Raw genomic sequence first — 17,411 nt, forward strand, 5'->3', positions numbered from 1 at the left:
GCGGGAAACGTGCATTCAGATAAACGACGGGAAGATCAAACAAGGACTTTGCTCAACTTTCAGATAGGAACAAGATGCTAGGAGTGTTTGAAACTAAATGGCAATTTTGCCGGGCAAAGTATGCAGGGCGGGGACCACTTCAAAACTCTTTAAAACTACAATTATTTTTTTAGCCACAAAACGTACAGGGCACGTGGGTTTAAAGATGACCTCCTAAACTGTGTAAGTTTTGACCGTTTTGCGCAATGAAATTTAAGTCACACGAATTCAAAACCGTAAAGCTCCAGCCTAAAATCGCTTGTGTTAGTCATTGAAAAGGCTTAAAGTCAGTTCGAAATAGCTTGAATGCCAGCGCCCGTGGGTGCTATGTTGTGAGTTGTTTGCATTACTGATTACACTGATTAGCGAGGCGCACACGCGACTGTGTCATCGAGCGAAGATTGTGTACTGTGTATTTAACGTGGTCGGATTGAGGTTGCGAGACCAGCTCAACACATTAATTTACAAAGAGCACTTTTCAGATGATTATTGGCGAATAAACAGAATTAATTTTACGTGGTCACAGAGAGGTTAAAATCGCATCGGCTATAGAGAATTATACGATTAAAGGTTCGTGACATTCACAGATCGGTGTGAAATCGAATTTGCGGCTTCACTATTAGGTTTAGTTGATGTAAATTCTTCGGGTTAACAACAAAACGTCATATTTTTCTAACTTACGTCTTACGTTTTTAGATTTACGTAAAACATTTGCAGAACTGAACGAAGAAACAATGCAACTCCTTCAAACCTTCTCATTTGTTTTTGTCGTTCTCGCGCTTTCGAGAGCTGACGAATTTGACGTGGAAATCGACTGCGATCCATCCATGAATTCAGGATGCGACAACAAAGAGGAGGAGGTCGCGACTCCTTCCTCCGAAAGTCTTTCTCCAATCTTCGATCTAGGAAGAGAAACGTCTCCCCGGCACCAAAGGAACAATATTCCTCATCTTTCCATCGATGATGATCGTACATCGGATGACTCAACAACCATTCCTCCTGGTAAACGTTCCATCAATCTTCCTTCGGATGAACCAACATCCATTCCTCCTGGTAAACCTTCAATCAATCTTCCTTCGGATGAACCAACATCCAGGAGAGGGCACCGGGGTCCGAAAAGAGGAAAAGGTAAAAAAAAAGAACGAAATCGCGGGAAAAAGAGCAAGAAGCCGAAAAAAACTAAAAAGGTTCCAACCGGCACAACAGGAATGACCCGACCGACCAACGCCAGCTTTGAGGAGACTGTCAGTACAAGTGAACCGAACTGCCCGAGCAGTTGTGCGCTTCTCCCGTGCCCAAAGACTGACTTAAACAACTGCAGAGGAGGTCTGGTTTACGGTTACTGCAACTGCTGCAAGCAATGCGCCAAAGTGGAGGGCGAGGAGTGCGGGGGAACTCACCTTCATTTCGGGAAATGCGACCGTGGGTTGAAGTGCAACGTCGAAACGCTTTGGCCGACGGACGAACGCATTGTGACGACCAGGAACACTCCAGAGGACAGTAAAGGAGTATGCACAAAAGGTGAGTGACTACTTGTTGTTTCAATATGCAAAGTTCAACACAGAGCGGCTGTATTAGCAAGGGTATGATCTAGAGGTTCCGAAATACTGGATCGCGGCGCAGGCTAACTTGGGGCTTTAGGAATTTTATTTCCATATCACACTGCGTGGCGTTTCAGCTACTGCACTAAGCAAAAAAAGAGTATAAGTAGTTGTGTACAGTAAGTTTGGAATCACTGACAAAAACAAACGAAAGACGTAAATCCTGGGATTGAATCAAAGTCCAAACATCTGTTTTCAGTGAGATCGTTCCATTTTTATAAAAAAACATGTATTTGATTTGTGAAATTTATGTATTTTTTTTGAAGCAGGTTAACCGCACTAGTTTATAAATACCGTCCACAAACTTTAAATTCCAATTTCCAATGGTTGGCGCTGTCGCTTGTGCTGGACCAGCAGAATTACAACAACCGCGGACAAAATATTCCTTGTACACAACCTACACCCATCTTTAAACACTCAGTTTGCACTTAAACCAGTAGGCGTGGCCAATTCGCCAGTAGAGACGAATGCCACTCTGCTGTCCATCCCCAGGGTCGCATGTTACTCTCCGTGTACGACAAGCTTTCAGTCTATTTACAATACGAGTGTCCAGTCGCAGCAAAGGCGGGAAGTTGTCACTAGAAAGACCCGATGGCGGCGGAGTTTCAAGTGGATAAGCGGTCTGCAAACGAAACCCGAAGCTCAACAAACAGGGCCTTGCGCTGCTTTTAATTATTCAACGCCGCACCAGACTACAGGGGTCGTTGTAAGAGGACCAGAAGTGACGTCACAAGCAACGACATCGTGGCTCCAGATAGAGTTTGAGCGTTGGTAAAAAACTAAAGGTTGTACATCGCCCACATTGTTTATAGTTACGCTGTATTGTGTACGGAATTGTTTGCCTCGAGTCAAGTGACTTTTGAGCGGTTAACTGCAGGCGCTGCAGGGTCCTTAACCGGAAGATCAATCACGGGGTACAAGCAGCTGTCAATGTGACCGGGGTTCTCTTTAAATCGATACGGCTTGTCGATTAATGCGCTCTCGAAATCGAACAATAATTAGTCGGATCGCTCGAGTCACCTCTCATGCTACGGAACGGGTCCCTCTGTTTTCTGTAAAGTTTACACAGTTACGTCACTGCGCCCGTTGAGACAATGGCGGTCGATTAATTGGAAAGGAGGGGAGGACTGTTGAACGACGATCAAGAGCCGGTAGGGGAAAATCAGGCAGGTGCTTGGTGCTGATGATGGCGATGGTATGCTAAGGATGCGGCGGTTCGCTGTACACACATGGTGATGACTAGCTTGTAAAAAACTTACATCGCGTAAATAATCATTAATGTTCACTTGACACAAGGCCGTTAATGCATTACGTCACTCATGTTTGTGTGGGGCTAAATCACAGTTTTTAATTAACGCGAAGTTTGCATTCTCGTCAAAACGTTTCGCCGATTTCCTGTGAGGGAATTTCGAGTCGGTAGCGGTAGTTATGAATCATGCGCCATCATGTTAACAATGTTCCTGTATCAACGTATTGATTTATTTTAATTGCTCTCCCGTGTGGTTGCGTAAATCACAGTAGGAAATGACTCCAACCTCCGCACACATTGCTGTATTGTTGCACGTGACCACATGGTTTCGCTGTAACAAGAATGGTTTGGTATAAAAACATAAACCAACCAACTCACTATAACGTTCACGTAATGTGTCAGAAGTATAATCATTGTGATCTAACAACATTTTCACTATTTCAGTTTTTGTCTAAAATTCATTTTGGTTTTTCTAATTACTAATTTAATGAGAATTATAACAATGACGACCAAACTTAGTTACACCTTTATTGCTTGGAGACGTAGTTCTCTCAGAAAACAAAAACAAATTTAAAACAAGACTGACAAAATATTTCTCACCGCAAAATTCACCAACATAAAATTTACCAAATCACGTATTTTTTTTCCTTCAAAATTATACCTAGAATTAAAGTTTACAGCAAAGTGAGTCGGTAGACACGAGTGTTGTTGGTTAAACTTCTCAGCCTCTAGCTTGGCTTTCGGTGACAGTTGATTAATTTGCCGCTGATTTGTTTGTTCGCAAACCCGGGGCGCTTTAACGTGAGATCAGATATACAGAGTTACACCGCCATACCTGCCTATGACGCGCGTTTGACCAACGAAGTCGGAATCTCTATTCGGAAGTCGCCAGACAGGATCACACGGACCCGCTTGATTAATGCGTTAATGATCACAGTGTTTCAGGTGTCTTATCATTGGCAGCGGATACTGTGGATGGTTACTAGCGTGGACACTGCTGTGCAAACAAATAGGCGGTGTGATGTGACGCTCCTGTCGCGTTTACTGTTCGATACCGGCTTGCTGGCTGACTGGAACGACATGTTTGTGTCGAGGTTATATTTACTGTTGTCGATCTGCTGCGTAATGCTGATGGCGAGTATTTCGGTCACGTGGTATTTTTGATGACATGATAAGGCGATGCAGGCCCTACGATGAGGGCGTATAGTCGGTGCGGCACACCAGGGGCCATACCAGTTTAGGAGGGTGGGGGCATGGATAGAAAAAGGGGGCCATGAACGCCATTGTTTGCTTTGAAACCAAGGGATGTCTGTTAAAGGCTGGATTCCACCTATAATTTCATGTGGTCTCCATGAGACCGACATATTGTTTCTCTCACGGGGCACGAAGGCGATATGAGTTTCATGTTCCGGGAAAGCAAACCAAGGAAAAGTCCATTTTTGGTTTTAGCTTGAACAAAAACTGTTTTAATTTAATTCTCTTTGACTGGGTTGACGTTTTAAAAACACACCTTCCACTGACAGCGGTGTGTGCGCTCACACAGGTCTTGGGATCTTCGATAAAAGTTTTGTCGTAACTGATTTCTGGGAGTAACCTTAATATGTAAACATAATTATCCAATTCACAAACGTACGACTGCCGTGGTATAGATTTTACAACGGAACGTTCTTTTCCTATGTTTAATATGTGGGAACAGTGCAGCCCGAAATATTTCGTGGGGGCAAATATTTTTGCGGTTTAAATTGAAATAGTTTTTGGTTTTAAATCCCTCCCAATAAAGCAGAAAATGGATGGGTGTAGTTTATGGAAAACTATTCAAAAAATAAAAGCCACATATAACTGCCGCGTATTCGAAAAACCCAAACTTACATATCTTTAGCGAATAAATTTGGGAGGGGCCATAGCTATACGTCGCTGTGTGATCCTTTAGTTTCATATGACACAGAATGACCGTCCACACAAATCCACTTAATTGAATTTAATCGTCTATGGAAATGCAGAGTCAAAAATCAAGCAGCATACACAACTTTTATGTTGACGTACATTTGCATTTGACAACACACACACAAGCTACGCCCACATGTCTACATGTGACCCGCCTTTAACGCAAGATATATCGTAAGATCACCTTGCGATTTCAAACCGCTCTCGACCGCCATGAGATTTCTGCAGGCGCGGCTTTGATTTTGTTTACACTCAAGTACAAATAGGAAATTAAGTGTGGATTGTGGTGATGAATGTCAACGCTAATTGGGTCAAAATATAAGCAGAAAGTGTGATTGGATTTGAAACCAAAACATAGACGTACACGTCCAAATACTGAATATCCACAGGGAGAGGCCAAACTTTAAAAATAGCAGAGCCGTCAGTTAGAAGGTGTGTACACAAGGTAAACGTCGAGCTTATCTCCAGTTAGGGTTCCGCATGATTTCAAAGGAAAAACCAGTGGAGGTTTTTGCTGATAGGACGAACGACACGTGCTGTGTTTTGGTAACGCGCGTTTGTCAAACCGGCGGTTTCTGATCTGTGGTTTATATGCGTTTCTCTTTATGTTTTAACTTACACTCAATTCGAGTAGGCTTTAATGCGCGTATTGTCTGTCTTTTCGACTACGTCCACAAGCACAGAGAAGTTGGGATATTGACTTAACGTTATTTTAGTTCTGTCATCTCCACCAACTTCTTTACACTCCCGTGCGCCAGGGTTCATGCCGAAGTTTATCGAAATATTTCTTGTTACGTAACAATGTGTATTGTTCGTTGGCATAACGACGGGAAGCAAACATGGTCAAAACGCGGAAATTTTCGGCCGAGAAAAACACGACGTACGTGGTATGACGTAACCACAGCTGCGTGGCTCAGAATCCGGTAGTGATTGGAGGAGAAAACGCGCAACGGTGATCGCGGTTTCGAGATTTGTCGCCGACAATCGCGGTTTGGTTTTGTCCCGACCTGGCTACAGGTAATGATTTGGAAACGGAGTCTCAACAAAAAATGAGAAAAACGCCTCACGCTCGAGAGTTCGCTGTCTGGCGACCAACACACTTGTGGTGTCGCGTAGTCGCTAAAACAGCTGCGTCGCCAATAGAGAGGACGCGGTTGCGCCATATTTTCTTCCCCCCGATCCTGGAACCGTGTGAAAGTGAAGATCGGTTGTTCTTAATTCAAGTGTTTTTCGATCGCTTCCAGCCATCCGTCATAGTTCGTTCATAGCTTGTTTGCTCAGTTCATTGTCGCCTTTTATGAATTTCGAGGAAGACAAACCCGCCCAGGGCATTTTTTCCGATTGTTGGTCGCAACAATATACACACACTACCGATTGAAAATGGAAAACCCTGAAAACTGTTCCTGTTTGACGCTCACACGAAGGCATCAGTTAAAACGCAACGCACTATTACGAATATTTCCATTAAAACTTAATAATCTGTTCTTCTGGCAAAAGAACAGATTATTAAGTTACAATATGCCTGGCAGCAACAAAAACATTAAATTTCCGATAAAATTTCCCTATTTGTTTTAGTTGTGTATGTTTCTCAAAATTGCGTTCCTAAAATTACGCCTGGAGCTGACGACTGGTGTAATATTTGCGGTCATCGTCCAAAGATGGTGTGGTTTTTGATGCTTTCACAATTGCGGTGAAAGTTGCAAAACACATAAATGCTCTTCACAACTTCTTCTAAACTTCATCAATTACGTTCGGTGCGGTAAAGGGTTTTCAAACATTCGATGCAAAAAAACACCTCCCTCGTTACGGCAACTTTCCGACACCCTAAAAAGGCGTCGCCTTGGCCTTAGACGTGCTTGCGCGATGAAACACTAACAAGGTGTTTCTAGCACGCCCAACTGTTTACACAGCGGCACATCGCAAAACCATACAGACCTCAAAATTGCACTTTATCGCTGGATACATCGCAAAAACAAGGCTCATGTTTTGTGTAAGGTTCCCACGAAGCACGCCAAAAATGCTCAAGGGTTCAGCCCACCATCTGTGCGGGTCAGGGCCCCATTGCAGGAGGTTGAAGCTGTCCCAACCACCGTTACGTCAATATGACTACGTTTGATGGATAAGCATACAGAAGGGGCAACCCCGGGGTGAGGGCGTAGCTGTTTCGCGCGTGGGGCCTTTTCGGGCTTTGAAAGGGGGCCCGCTCGGCCCCTGTGGGCGGAAAGGCACTTACCCACTTGACAACAAATAAATAAGAGTTTGTAAGGATTATACAAAACAACAAGCGGGTTTTGTGACGCAAAAATTACCTGACGCGACCCGGAAAATGTGGCGTGATGAGATGAGTGGAGCGCTTGGATCGCCCGAAGGGAGTTCCTTTGTCGAAGGCGGCCGCGTACAGGCGACGTGGGGCTCTTGACCTTGTTTAGAAGTCGTGCGACTTGTGCGGGTTGGTCGTGAAGTTTTTCGTGAGGCGAGCAAGTTAGTAGGTTTGTTTGTTTCAGGAGCAACCTCACCCATATTGAAGGGTCCCTAAACGTGCCCCATCACGAAGGGTCGTCAAATATTCCCACATGAGACCCCACCCTAGGGTAATACGCTCGGGGCGGGAGATTATGGGGAACTCGGTATCTGGCTTCAATGGGACGTTAACCATAAGCTGCCATTAACTAGGGGCGGGAGGTGATGGTATATTTCCCACCAGTCGAGAGGTATAGAAATAGTATGAGATCGTTCGTCACTTACACCAAGTGGCGTTAACATTTTCGCACTTGAAAACGTCAAACAGCATCCAAAAATAGTGCACTGTATGTATGGGATTGCTAATTATCAGAAATTTTCCCGAAGGTTGCAATAGGTTGCGTATGTCTGTTAAAGTTTTAACAAAACATTTTAGAAATTTTACCTACTTCCCCGAAACAAAGAAATATATTTACCTGTTTTTTAAAGTTATATCATACAAAAACACTCATTCAAAATATGGCACAAAAGAACTCGCTCTTTCCAGACAACAAACATACAAGAAAAATCGTTCAGCGGTATATGTAAATTGAAAACAAATATGTCGACCTTTTTGAAACACAAAAACAACCAGAATTTATCTTTTTCAGTTGCTCCGCCCAAACCGAAACGTTGCAAACCCGAGTGCACTCCGGCATTCTGCACCGGCCGACGTGGACTAAAGAAGAGGACAATCTGTTCCGCGAGGTAAGTTCTTAATGTGAACGAACTCGAGCGAGTTAAGCGGGTCGGGTGCCTGAAGATGAATCACCAAGAAACCGTTGACGTTGCTCAATTTTGTATATTCGCTCTAGAGTTTAGTGGTGTATATCGTCACCCTATTGGCTTAATAGCTTGGTAAAAGGCTTTGAAATGAGTCACCGGGGGTTGGTGAGGACGAGTTTCGAGTAGCGCCCGTTCGGTTTGCAAAGGCGGAATTTTGTTTACGCGTGCTGGGGTGAAACTTTCTGACAACATCCGCGAGTCGGGAAAAACAGAAAATATAAAAGCTTTCGTTTTTACGTCAGAATTGCGAGCAGCAGAGATCCTGTTTGGTTACAGCTCTCGGTAGTATCGATTAAGGGTCGGTATTGATTAAGTTAGAAGCCAAACGAGTCCGAATTGTACACTTTTCCTTTGCATACTTCCTATTGGAACCATGCGATTTTTAAGTGCCTGTTTGTTTGCTAGGGCGAGGTCCAAGTTTCGAATAACATCGGGTTAAATGGGTTTGCGGTTCCATATTTGCATTTCACCGACACAAACAACGGAAAATCACGCGACTGATTAGGGTAAAGGTTACAAATATCTTCGACAGTAAACAAAATAAACAACTTTTTAAGGATATTTGGTGACTGATTGGTCGCTTAAAGGGTATTCTAAAAACAATTGCGCCCCCCCTCCCTCTTGCCAAACTTCCACACCACCGAGTTTAACAAATTTATTTTACATTCGCTAAACAAAATTAAAAACTTTTCAAAAGTGGTGAGCGACAGTGGTAAAGGTGCTTGTTGGCCTATTTCGGCAATATATTAAACAAAAATTCAATTTTCCGTTTCTTATTCATCACGATTCGTGTGCTTTATGGTTTACTGTAAGCAATGCGATTATTTCATAGGTCGGGTTTAATAAAATAACACAAGCAACACGCTCTGAGTTAAATATTCAATAAACTCTACAGAAATTATTAAAAATCGCTGGACGAAAACATTATTGGTCAAGTTTCATAATAATCTTTCGAAGAGATGGGTCGGGAAATTTACGTCGATTTACGCAAGTATAGTTAGTTTCTCAAACACGTGACCAAAGCGCGCGCACAGAAGCCGGGGGTAATACAATCCACCCTTGTTCTCATTCGCTGGTTATGAATGACGATAAACCCGCCTCTGAATGGGGGTTGTCAGCGGGGGCTTAATTCCATAAACCAGTGTTCCTTGAGGGTTTAAGTCGGATTGTATGATCAGCTTGGCGGGGCCCGATTCGGCGGCGCATTCAAGGCTTAAAAGTTTGATTAGAGATTAATCTGTTTCAACGCCTTTCGGATTGCCCTGTTTGGGGAACGCAAACACCCAGGTCGTATCATTGGCCAACAGCGGGGTCAAAAGGGCCGACACTGGCCTGTCGACAAGTTGCACGCGATTCAGTTTACCCTCACCTCGACTGCCATTGTTTTGCTGGAGAATCCTGACGAAAACAAACACACTATCAAAAGCGACGCGCGCAAGCGGCCTTTTTTCGGTCAACAAGCGGTATGGGAGACCCCTTCAGAGCTAGCAAGGCCCCCCACCCGGCCATCGGCCCTTTGGATCGCGCCGACAATTCGTAAACTTCTGTCAAACAGCCATCAAGCGCGCGCGCGTTTGAGTGTTCGATTAGGGCAAGCCTTGTCGTTGGATTTTGGACCCTCGTCCTCGATAGAATGCGGGGAAGATCAACAAGTTTAAACGTTGCCTTGATGTCATTTAAATGAATTGGGTATGAGTGTTGATTCTGCATCGGCGTGCGAACTTGATGAGATCAAAGGTAACATTTTCCACGTGTTTTCATCGCGGAACGATCGACTGTTTGGGTCGTGAGCATTGCGAGTGCAACGCCCTGGTAACAACTAGAGTGAAGTTATAAAACCCGGTAAATACAAGATAGCTCAACAACCGTTGGCTATCGGAGACGTAATTCGGCTGAAATGAGTTCATATTTTTTTGTCATTTATTCATTTATCCAAACTCCCATAAAGATCATAACTTGGTACAGCCTTAAGACTTGGATCGAAAAGAAACACTTCCTTGCCCCTGCGCCAGTGTCGGCACAGTTATTGGTACAGAGTCAATCCCAAAACAATGCCAAGTTTGTGTAATACCTATACAACGACATGCATTCAAGACACGGTGCTCTGGAGTGTTTGCCTTTCTTCTTGTTTGTCTGTCTGACAAAGTGCTCCCTTTTCTTTTGCGGAAAGTTGTGAATTAAAGATTGCGAGTACATGAGAACAGACATCGGGCACACATTGTGTTCGGCGGGATATTAGTGTTTAAAAACCCGTGTTTTTAACCGTTGATATTCAACATAGTTTAATTGTAGGTTGGAAAATTGTCATAGCTACGCATAACTAACAAGCAAAGTATAATAAACTTTTGTTATCGCTTTAATATTACTCAAATACTTCTTTTGCCAAAAAGCATAAAGAAAGGAAATAGGATTTTGGTGTGCGGTAAAAATGAAACAGAGTTGACCAACCACGAAAAAAAGACCAAGAAAAAAAAACTACCATTGCCGGAAAGCTTAAGGCGTAAAACGAGAAGGTGTTATGGTTCTAAGCACCGCCCCCTGTGACTTCTGCTACTCCGAGCAGTGCGGCACGTTCCATACACCCATGTGGCCGCATGGGGTCACAGCGAAACGGGGTTAGAGTGGGATTACCGGGTAGAGATAAGATCACTATATCATGTTGGGATTCTGTCAAACGCCAGTGTCAGGCGAAGGGCCTGGAATTGTGGCGTCTGAAAAAAGCAAAAATAACCCCTTGGGGGCTATGTTGCTGAGATCACCCACAGATAAATGCATTGTTTTTTTAAAGGTGAAAGAAAAATATCAAATCAATATAGCAAAGCATTCAATTTATACAAAAACGTCTCCTAGCTTCAAATAGGATCACATAAAAGAACAAAGTTTTTTGCTGGTATTTTCCGACGTTAGATATCGGAATGAATGAATGTTTTGTTTGTCCACAGATCCCGGTCCATCGAGCATCGCAGTTGCCAGGGCAACTGTCAACACACCACATGCAGGTCGTGTTTCTTCCAGAAGGCCCCAGATTGCCGGGAGAAATGCGACTTGGATGATTTTAAATGTATGAAGAAGTTTTCGAAGTGCGCGAAGAAGAAGATTTACAGCAAACCGAAGAAAATAAGAGGCAGAGTAAAGACGGAGGTGAGTTGACTTTCATATGAATAAGACGAATGTCACGAAAGTTCGTGATTAGCATTACTTGTGAATGCACAACGACATCCTGACGCACTTTCAAAACAAAGCAGTTAAAGTACAAGAAACAAACATATATACGCCATGATTATTTGTCCGTAAAGTAAACCGTCCCAAAACCACCAAACTAGCCAATAGATGCAATGGAAAATGACAAGCCATAAAAATAAGCACTGATATTAGGAAAGCGATCAAATTGCAATGCTGTTGACAAAGATATCAAAATCACCAGAACACTCTTACCAAAACCGTGTCCACAATCAGAGATAACTTATCAAAAGTAACTTCATTATTGCAACATGTTGGTTAATCATAGTAAGGGGTTAAACTGCGGTAATGGGTCAAACCGAATCTCTGACAAAAATTCACAATACCGTTTTAGCGTTATCGCTGCGCATTAACCACATGAATAAGCAGCCGCACAAGAGGCCAAACAATAGGTGGGTGCCAGTCTTGGTTATCAAGGTCCTGTACACAGTAAAGGCACTCGTCAAATTGCCTGAAACAATGTTCTGTTTGTTGGTTAGTTTGGATTGAGCAGGATGTGAGAGGTGGCGATACACACTAGCACGGAAATTAGAAGATAAGAATGCATTGTGAAGCCTTGTGTTTCAATCGTTCATTGAACTCTGTCGGCTTTTTTGAGCAGTTCTTGGTGGTTAAGGGGATCGAAAGTTGGATGGGTTTCGTGTTTATCAACCCGAGGCTTCAATACTAAACCTATGTTTGTCGTTCTGGGGTTTGCGAAAATTACCAGAATCGCAATTGCAATAAATTGTTCGACAGTAATGTGATAAATACCAAGTAAGGATTGTGTATATGGGTTTGGTCCATTCCTTGCAGATAAAGTATGCCTTTAGGACACAATGTCATATTATCCACGTACGAGAAGAAAAGAAATTCAATAGTTTAGGTGGGGACGCCGTGAAAAAAAAACGAAACAGAAAAAATGTGAATCACTGGCGTAGTCACGAGGGGGGCATGGCTCCTTTCAAGTGTTCGAGTTTAAGATGCTTAAGTTTGGATTTTTTTCAAATGTCCAATGTCTGGCGTAAGTTTTAGCAAAATATGTCGACGCCAAGCACCTCTATTTCATCTTTCTTTTGTTGGGCGATGTTTTAACCGAAAGAAGTTACTTTATACCCAAAAACTATTTGGCCCCACCGAAATAATGGGATGGCTACGGCACTGGTTGGAATCTCGTTAACACTTAAGTGGTGAACTAACTCATGTCATCATTTACATCTAACCAAACAGCAGATGACACGTTGTTTTTATTACGTCATAAAACCACTTTCCAGAATAAAAAAAAAATCTGTAACGTGACCCGACGTATTTATGTCACCCATCGCCTTGCGACATCAAAAGGATTGGAAAGGTCACAACCACCGCAACCCCACCCAAATTTTTCATCGCAGCTAATTTTCGACACAGTCGTGATCACAATATTTGAACAAATTGACAGGAACCGTTGGATTTAACGATAAGAAACAATGAATCGTGACGTGCAAAAACAGTGCCTTTGGTTGTCGCCTTTTTCAGTGCAGTTATCAACACCATTGTGTTTTCGAAGCACTGGCGACAGACAACTTGTTGTTGTTGGATTTGCGGCACTCGTAAGGGCCTTAAAGTGTCCATGTACAAACATATCGGTTTCAGGTGTTGATGTTGTTGGTCGCGTCTTAATGATCAACGTGGTTTGGGATGTTTTTGTCATTCATATCCAAAGGCAGAAAAAATTACACGCTAAGGCGTCACGTTTTTGTTTAAGTATCGCTGATGAACCTTTTTCTGCAATCCCTAACATCGCAACTACGCGAAATATTAAGTTTCACTGCCCACAAGACGAACCATTTTCAAAATTCAGGACAGAAAAATTTTGTCATTTCTTCCTGGCGTAGATTTAAACACCAAAATCCCGGACATGTCAAGGAAAATCCTGACGTTAACTGTAACAAAGGGCCTCCAATGCACAATAATGAGCTTTTCGGATAACAAAACAACGTGGCTAACAAAATAATGTAATTACATCCCCAATAAAGTATCCTCTAGTAGTTCACCCCACTTTAGAAGAGTACTTCAAGGTCAATACTGACGTAGGTTCGGTGCAAATAATAATCGGTCGTTCCAAGTCACAAATACTTGTACATAGTTTAGTTTTAGTTGATTACCAGTTGACTACAAGCCTGAATTTACCCCGAGTTAAGCTGGGTTGGATTGATTTCATATTGGGGACGTTAAAGCAGAATAGGTGTCGATACCGTTTTTCCTTCAACTTTTGTTTGTTCCGTAATCACATCGAGACAAAAAAAGGCTTGATTTAAAACATTTCAATTTTACATAAAGGCTTGAATAAGCTTTACAGTTTGGTTCCGCCCGGCGCGCGACATCCAAGCCGAGAAGAAAATTCGGCACGCGACCCATTCGAACTCCCAGCGCGATCCACGGGCCGCAGTAAAGTCGTTAAACGGAAAATTCGGATCGTGGTCGCAACTTATGATTTGCAGGGTTTGCGGCAAGCTGTGTTTGAAAGGATTGCGTCGTAAACGTCCCAGACTTCAAACGCTTTCGGTTAATTATTGCTCAACTGCTTGCATGGCTCAACGCCGCACACTGTTCTGTGTCGTTTAAAGGGAAAAGCGTTTCGGCTTAATGCAAGATAGTGCACATAGGTTTTGACAACTAAACATAAGTAGCAAATGCTCACCAGTCTCCTGTAAATATATGTGGTGGAACACCAACACCAACACAACAAATACATAGATTACCCACTTTATAATTGCTTTATCACTAACCACCTCAGAGCATGGTTTTTGCGCTAAGAAACGAGAAACAGAGCAACCTGTTTGCATCGCAGCCGTTTGTCGAACCCTTCCACCTTCCACACGTTGTTGTTTCCGTTTTGTTCGTAAATGTTTCAGTTTGATCCTACCAGTTGAAACATGAATTTCACGCAATTGTGATACGACGCACATTAGTAACAAATTTAAACATATTTAGTATGGACTTAGTTTGTGAAATAAAAACATCCACATTCAACACACGGAGTTTATCAATCCGGATCGCAACGCAGTTCACCTTTAACTTTCCTAGTACCTCTGCAACTTGAATTGTTTGTCGCAGCAGACAAGGTTCAGAGGTTAAATTTGTCCTGGCTTCAACCTGTCAAATGTTTACTGCTCAACGCTGCACATCGTAAATCGAAAAACAAGCGGTAACAACAAACCTTTTTTTAACTTGGTGGAATTGCGCATGAACGATTCGTTGTACAAGGAGACAAACAGGATGTAAAGAGCACTTTTTAATCCAGCTTAAAAGGCAATTTACAAAAGCAACGTGCTTTCCCTAATTATAAATATTGTACGATTTTTTAAATCACATTAAAGATAGACAGATTGATTATCTCATTAGTGTGGTGTACAGAATATTACGTTTGGCCAATTGTTCTGTGCAATCAAACATTAGGTTCACTGACATTGCAACAAAGCCAAATAAACGTTAATTTTCCTGACAAGATCAAGCTCCCGGTGAGGTTTGAACTCACGATCCTTGGCATCAGGGCATCATAAAAGCTGGGGATTATGTAAATTCGGCCGACAACGACAACAACCTTGCAGCAAAACGAGGTTCCAGAAATCAAAGTTAACACAATTATTTTGTTTCGGCAGGGAAACAACGGCCAGTTCGTATGCTGGGTACCGGAATGCAAAACGATTGGTTAGAAGAAGGAAGACGCAAGAATGTTTGACGCAAGATGGTAAAGTTTGCGACGCCGAGAATCTGCACAAAAATCTCTTTGCAACGCTCAGCCGCCGAAATAAGCTTCGTTAAATCGACCACTTCTCCAGGCATTGACATTGCTTTATTGCTTGTTGGACCTTTGCGGGCAACCCAAAGCATTCAGTTGCTTTATTTATGATTACACGTTCAGTTTCGGGTGCCGAAATGTAGGATTGCGGGTCAATCTGCAGGACGTGCCGCTCTGCTTTCATTGCTTTATTCATATTCGAACCAGTTCCTCTTGTTTGACATTTGGGCACATATGGTAGTGTACAACTAACAAATCGTAGTCCGCTAATAAGCCTAAAACACCAATCAACACCAATTGAAACAACATGAAACTTATTTTCAGAAGGTTGTACGAACCCTAATGGCAGTTCTTTAACACCTTTTTTTTGCTTGGATACGTTTGGTAATTTTATCCCCAACAATACCACTTCAACATATACATACGGTACAATACAACGCTATGACAAAACATCCCAGACTTCACATCAACCGACTGTCATTCAGAAATAAAGTTGCAAGCATTATCGTGGAGCACTTCATAAAATGCTCTGTTACCAAATGTAAATTATAATAGAAACTACACTTGACCAGATGCCTTGTTACTTTTCTTGTTTCTTGTTTTAAACGTTATTTATATCGCACTTGCTTGACGTGCTAACAACAAGTTGGCGATGGGTTCCCACCCTGACAACATATTGCTTTGCTAACAATTTTCGATGCTTACAAATATGGGTCAACATGGCTTCAAACGGTAATAAAACAAACAAAGAAAACGAAACTTCTCGATTTTTACATCGCAAACCAGGAGTTTTTAGTGGACAGATTTACGGCCATTTGAGCCGAAGGGTGCAGGTTGCAAATACCAGAGAGAAGGTTTCAATAAGAAGTTTCGCTTGCAAATTAACACGTCGGATATTCAGCAAAACTGCAGACGGTTTTTCATAATGCGCCACCATACCAACAACGTCCCAAAGTAGGCAGAATATAGACTTAAACAAACCTTACAATATTACAGTTGGTCGAATGCACACGGAGCACAAGTTCGTCACCGGGGTTAGAACTAAAAAAACATTTAAGCCCTAGTTAGAATTTCGGCGGCTTATGTTCTGATGTGCTTGATTTACTGCCTTGACTTGTTTCACCAAGTGGTGGGGCGGACAAAAAACACAACGCGCGACGCGTTACGCAACTTTGTTCGCATCTTTGTACAGCTGAACATTGCGGTGTCGCTTTCTCCGGTGCACCTCAAACATTTCGAGTCAGATCGCAAGATAAGGAGACCTGGGCCTAAGGGGTGATAGCACTTCGACAGACGGTGTCATATTACAATGAGGCCGCATTTTCGCTTCAGCTCCGGCGGGCAACCAGCCTTTGATTTTCGGTCGAAGCGCCGTGGAATCCCGGCCGGCAGCTGTGACTACGCGCCGGTTACAAACCATTCACGTACACTTATTTGACACTTTCTTAAGTATGGGTTTGGGGTGCACGCCTAAAGCAAGCTGCGCGGGCCGAAGGTGGGCAGTCGTTTGAAGGGGGCACGCATCAACGCACGAGCCGAGCTGAAAGGAAAGCCCACGAAACAGTAGCAGAAGTTGCATCAATCAACAACAACTGTGGGGTTCCAATGGTCCATCTACTTATTTTACGTCACGGCACGGCCACCATTTTGTTGAAGATTTCTTTCTGAAAGTACGTTGAAGAAAATTATCTGCCAACACATCGAAGCGCAATTTAACTTTTTTCGAGGAAATAATTAAATGAGCATTGGACACTTCTGTCAAGCTTAAGAGTGATACAAAACACGACCGCTGCCCTATTAATGTAACAGCATTCTCATGAATTTTTAAACCTTGGGCGTTTTGTGCGACAACAAGCAGGCGCATTTTTAAGTAAAATACGGAACAGAAGCAAGTAATTGAGGAACACCAAACAGCAGAATAAAATACTTTTCCGTTACCAGCAACAACCTTTCAAGGTGCCTGGTGATATACTGACAGCATTGATAGTGCGGTCGATGGTTGCTTTCGGGTAGCTTAGACATAAACCAAGTACGATCGCATTGCCGCACCTTTTTGGGGTAGGGCGATAATGTATGGGACTTACGAGATTAGGGCCAGCGGCAAAACATTTAATTTGAAGATCAATTTTTATTGATGGTGCAAAGGTTGCGCTATAAAAATGTGCGAAGTGTCTGGAATTTTAATCGAGGCTTTACGATAAATGCGTTGTTGACATTTACCTTCGAAACCCTGCCAGTCGTGCGTTGCAATCCTACGGAGAGCAGAAGGATTTGATAACTGACGCAATAATTC

At 42.8% G+C, this 17,411-nt stretch overlaps 1 protein-coding gene across 1 annotated transcript; it reads left to right on the forward strand.

Moving 5' to 3' along the window:
- Positions 1–740: 740 nt before the first annotated feature.
- On the forward strand, positions 741–15,839 carry LOC145898693 (uncharacterized). Its single transcript, XM_082987258.1, has 4 exons — positions 741–1,560; positions 7,944–8,040; positions 11,061–11,259; positions 14,979–15,839. Exons 1-4 carry the CDS (start codon positions 774–776, stop codon positions 15,030–15,032), a joined length of 1,137 nt encoding a protein of 378 aa, XP_082843384.1. The 5' UTR covers positions 741–773; the 3' UTR covers positions 15,033–15,839.
- The last annotated feature ends 1,572 nt before the right edge of the window (positions 15,840–17,411 follow it).

The sequence above is a fragment of the Ascidia mentula genome, chromosome 4 (genome assembly GCF_947561715.1).
Source record: "Ascidia mentula chromosome 4, kaAscMent1.1, whole genome shotgun sequence".
In the NCBI taxonomy this organism is placed as follows: domain Eukaryota; kingdom Metazoa; phylum Chordata; class Ascidiacea; order Phlebobranchia; family Ascidiidae; genus Ascidia; species Ascidia mentula.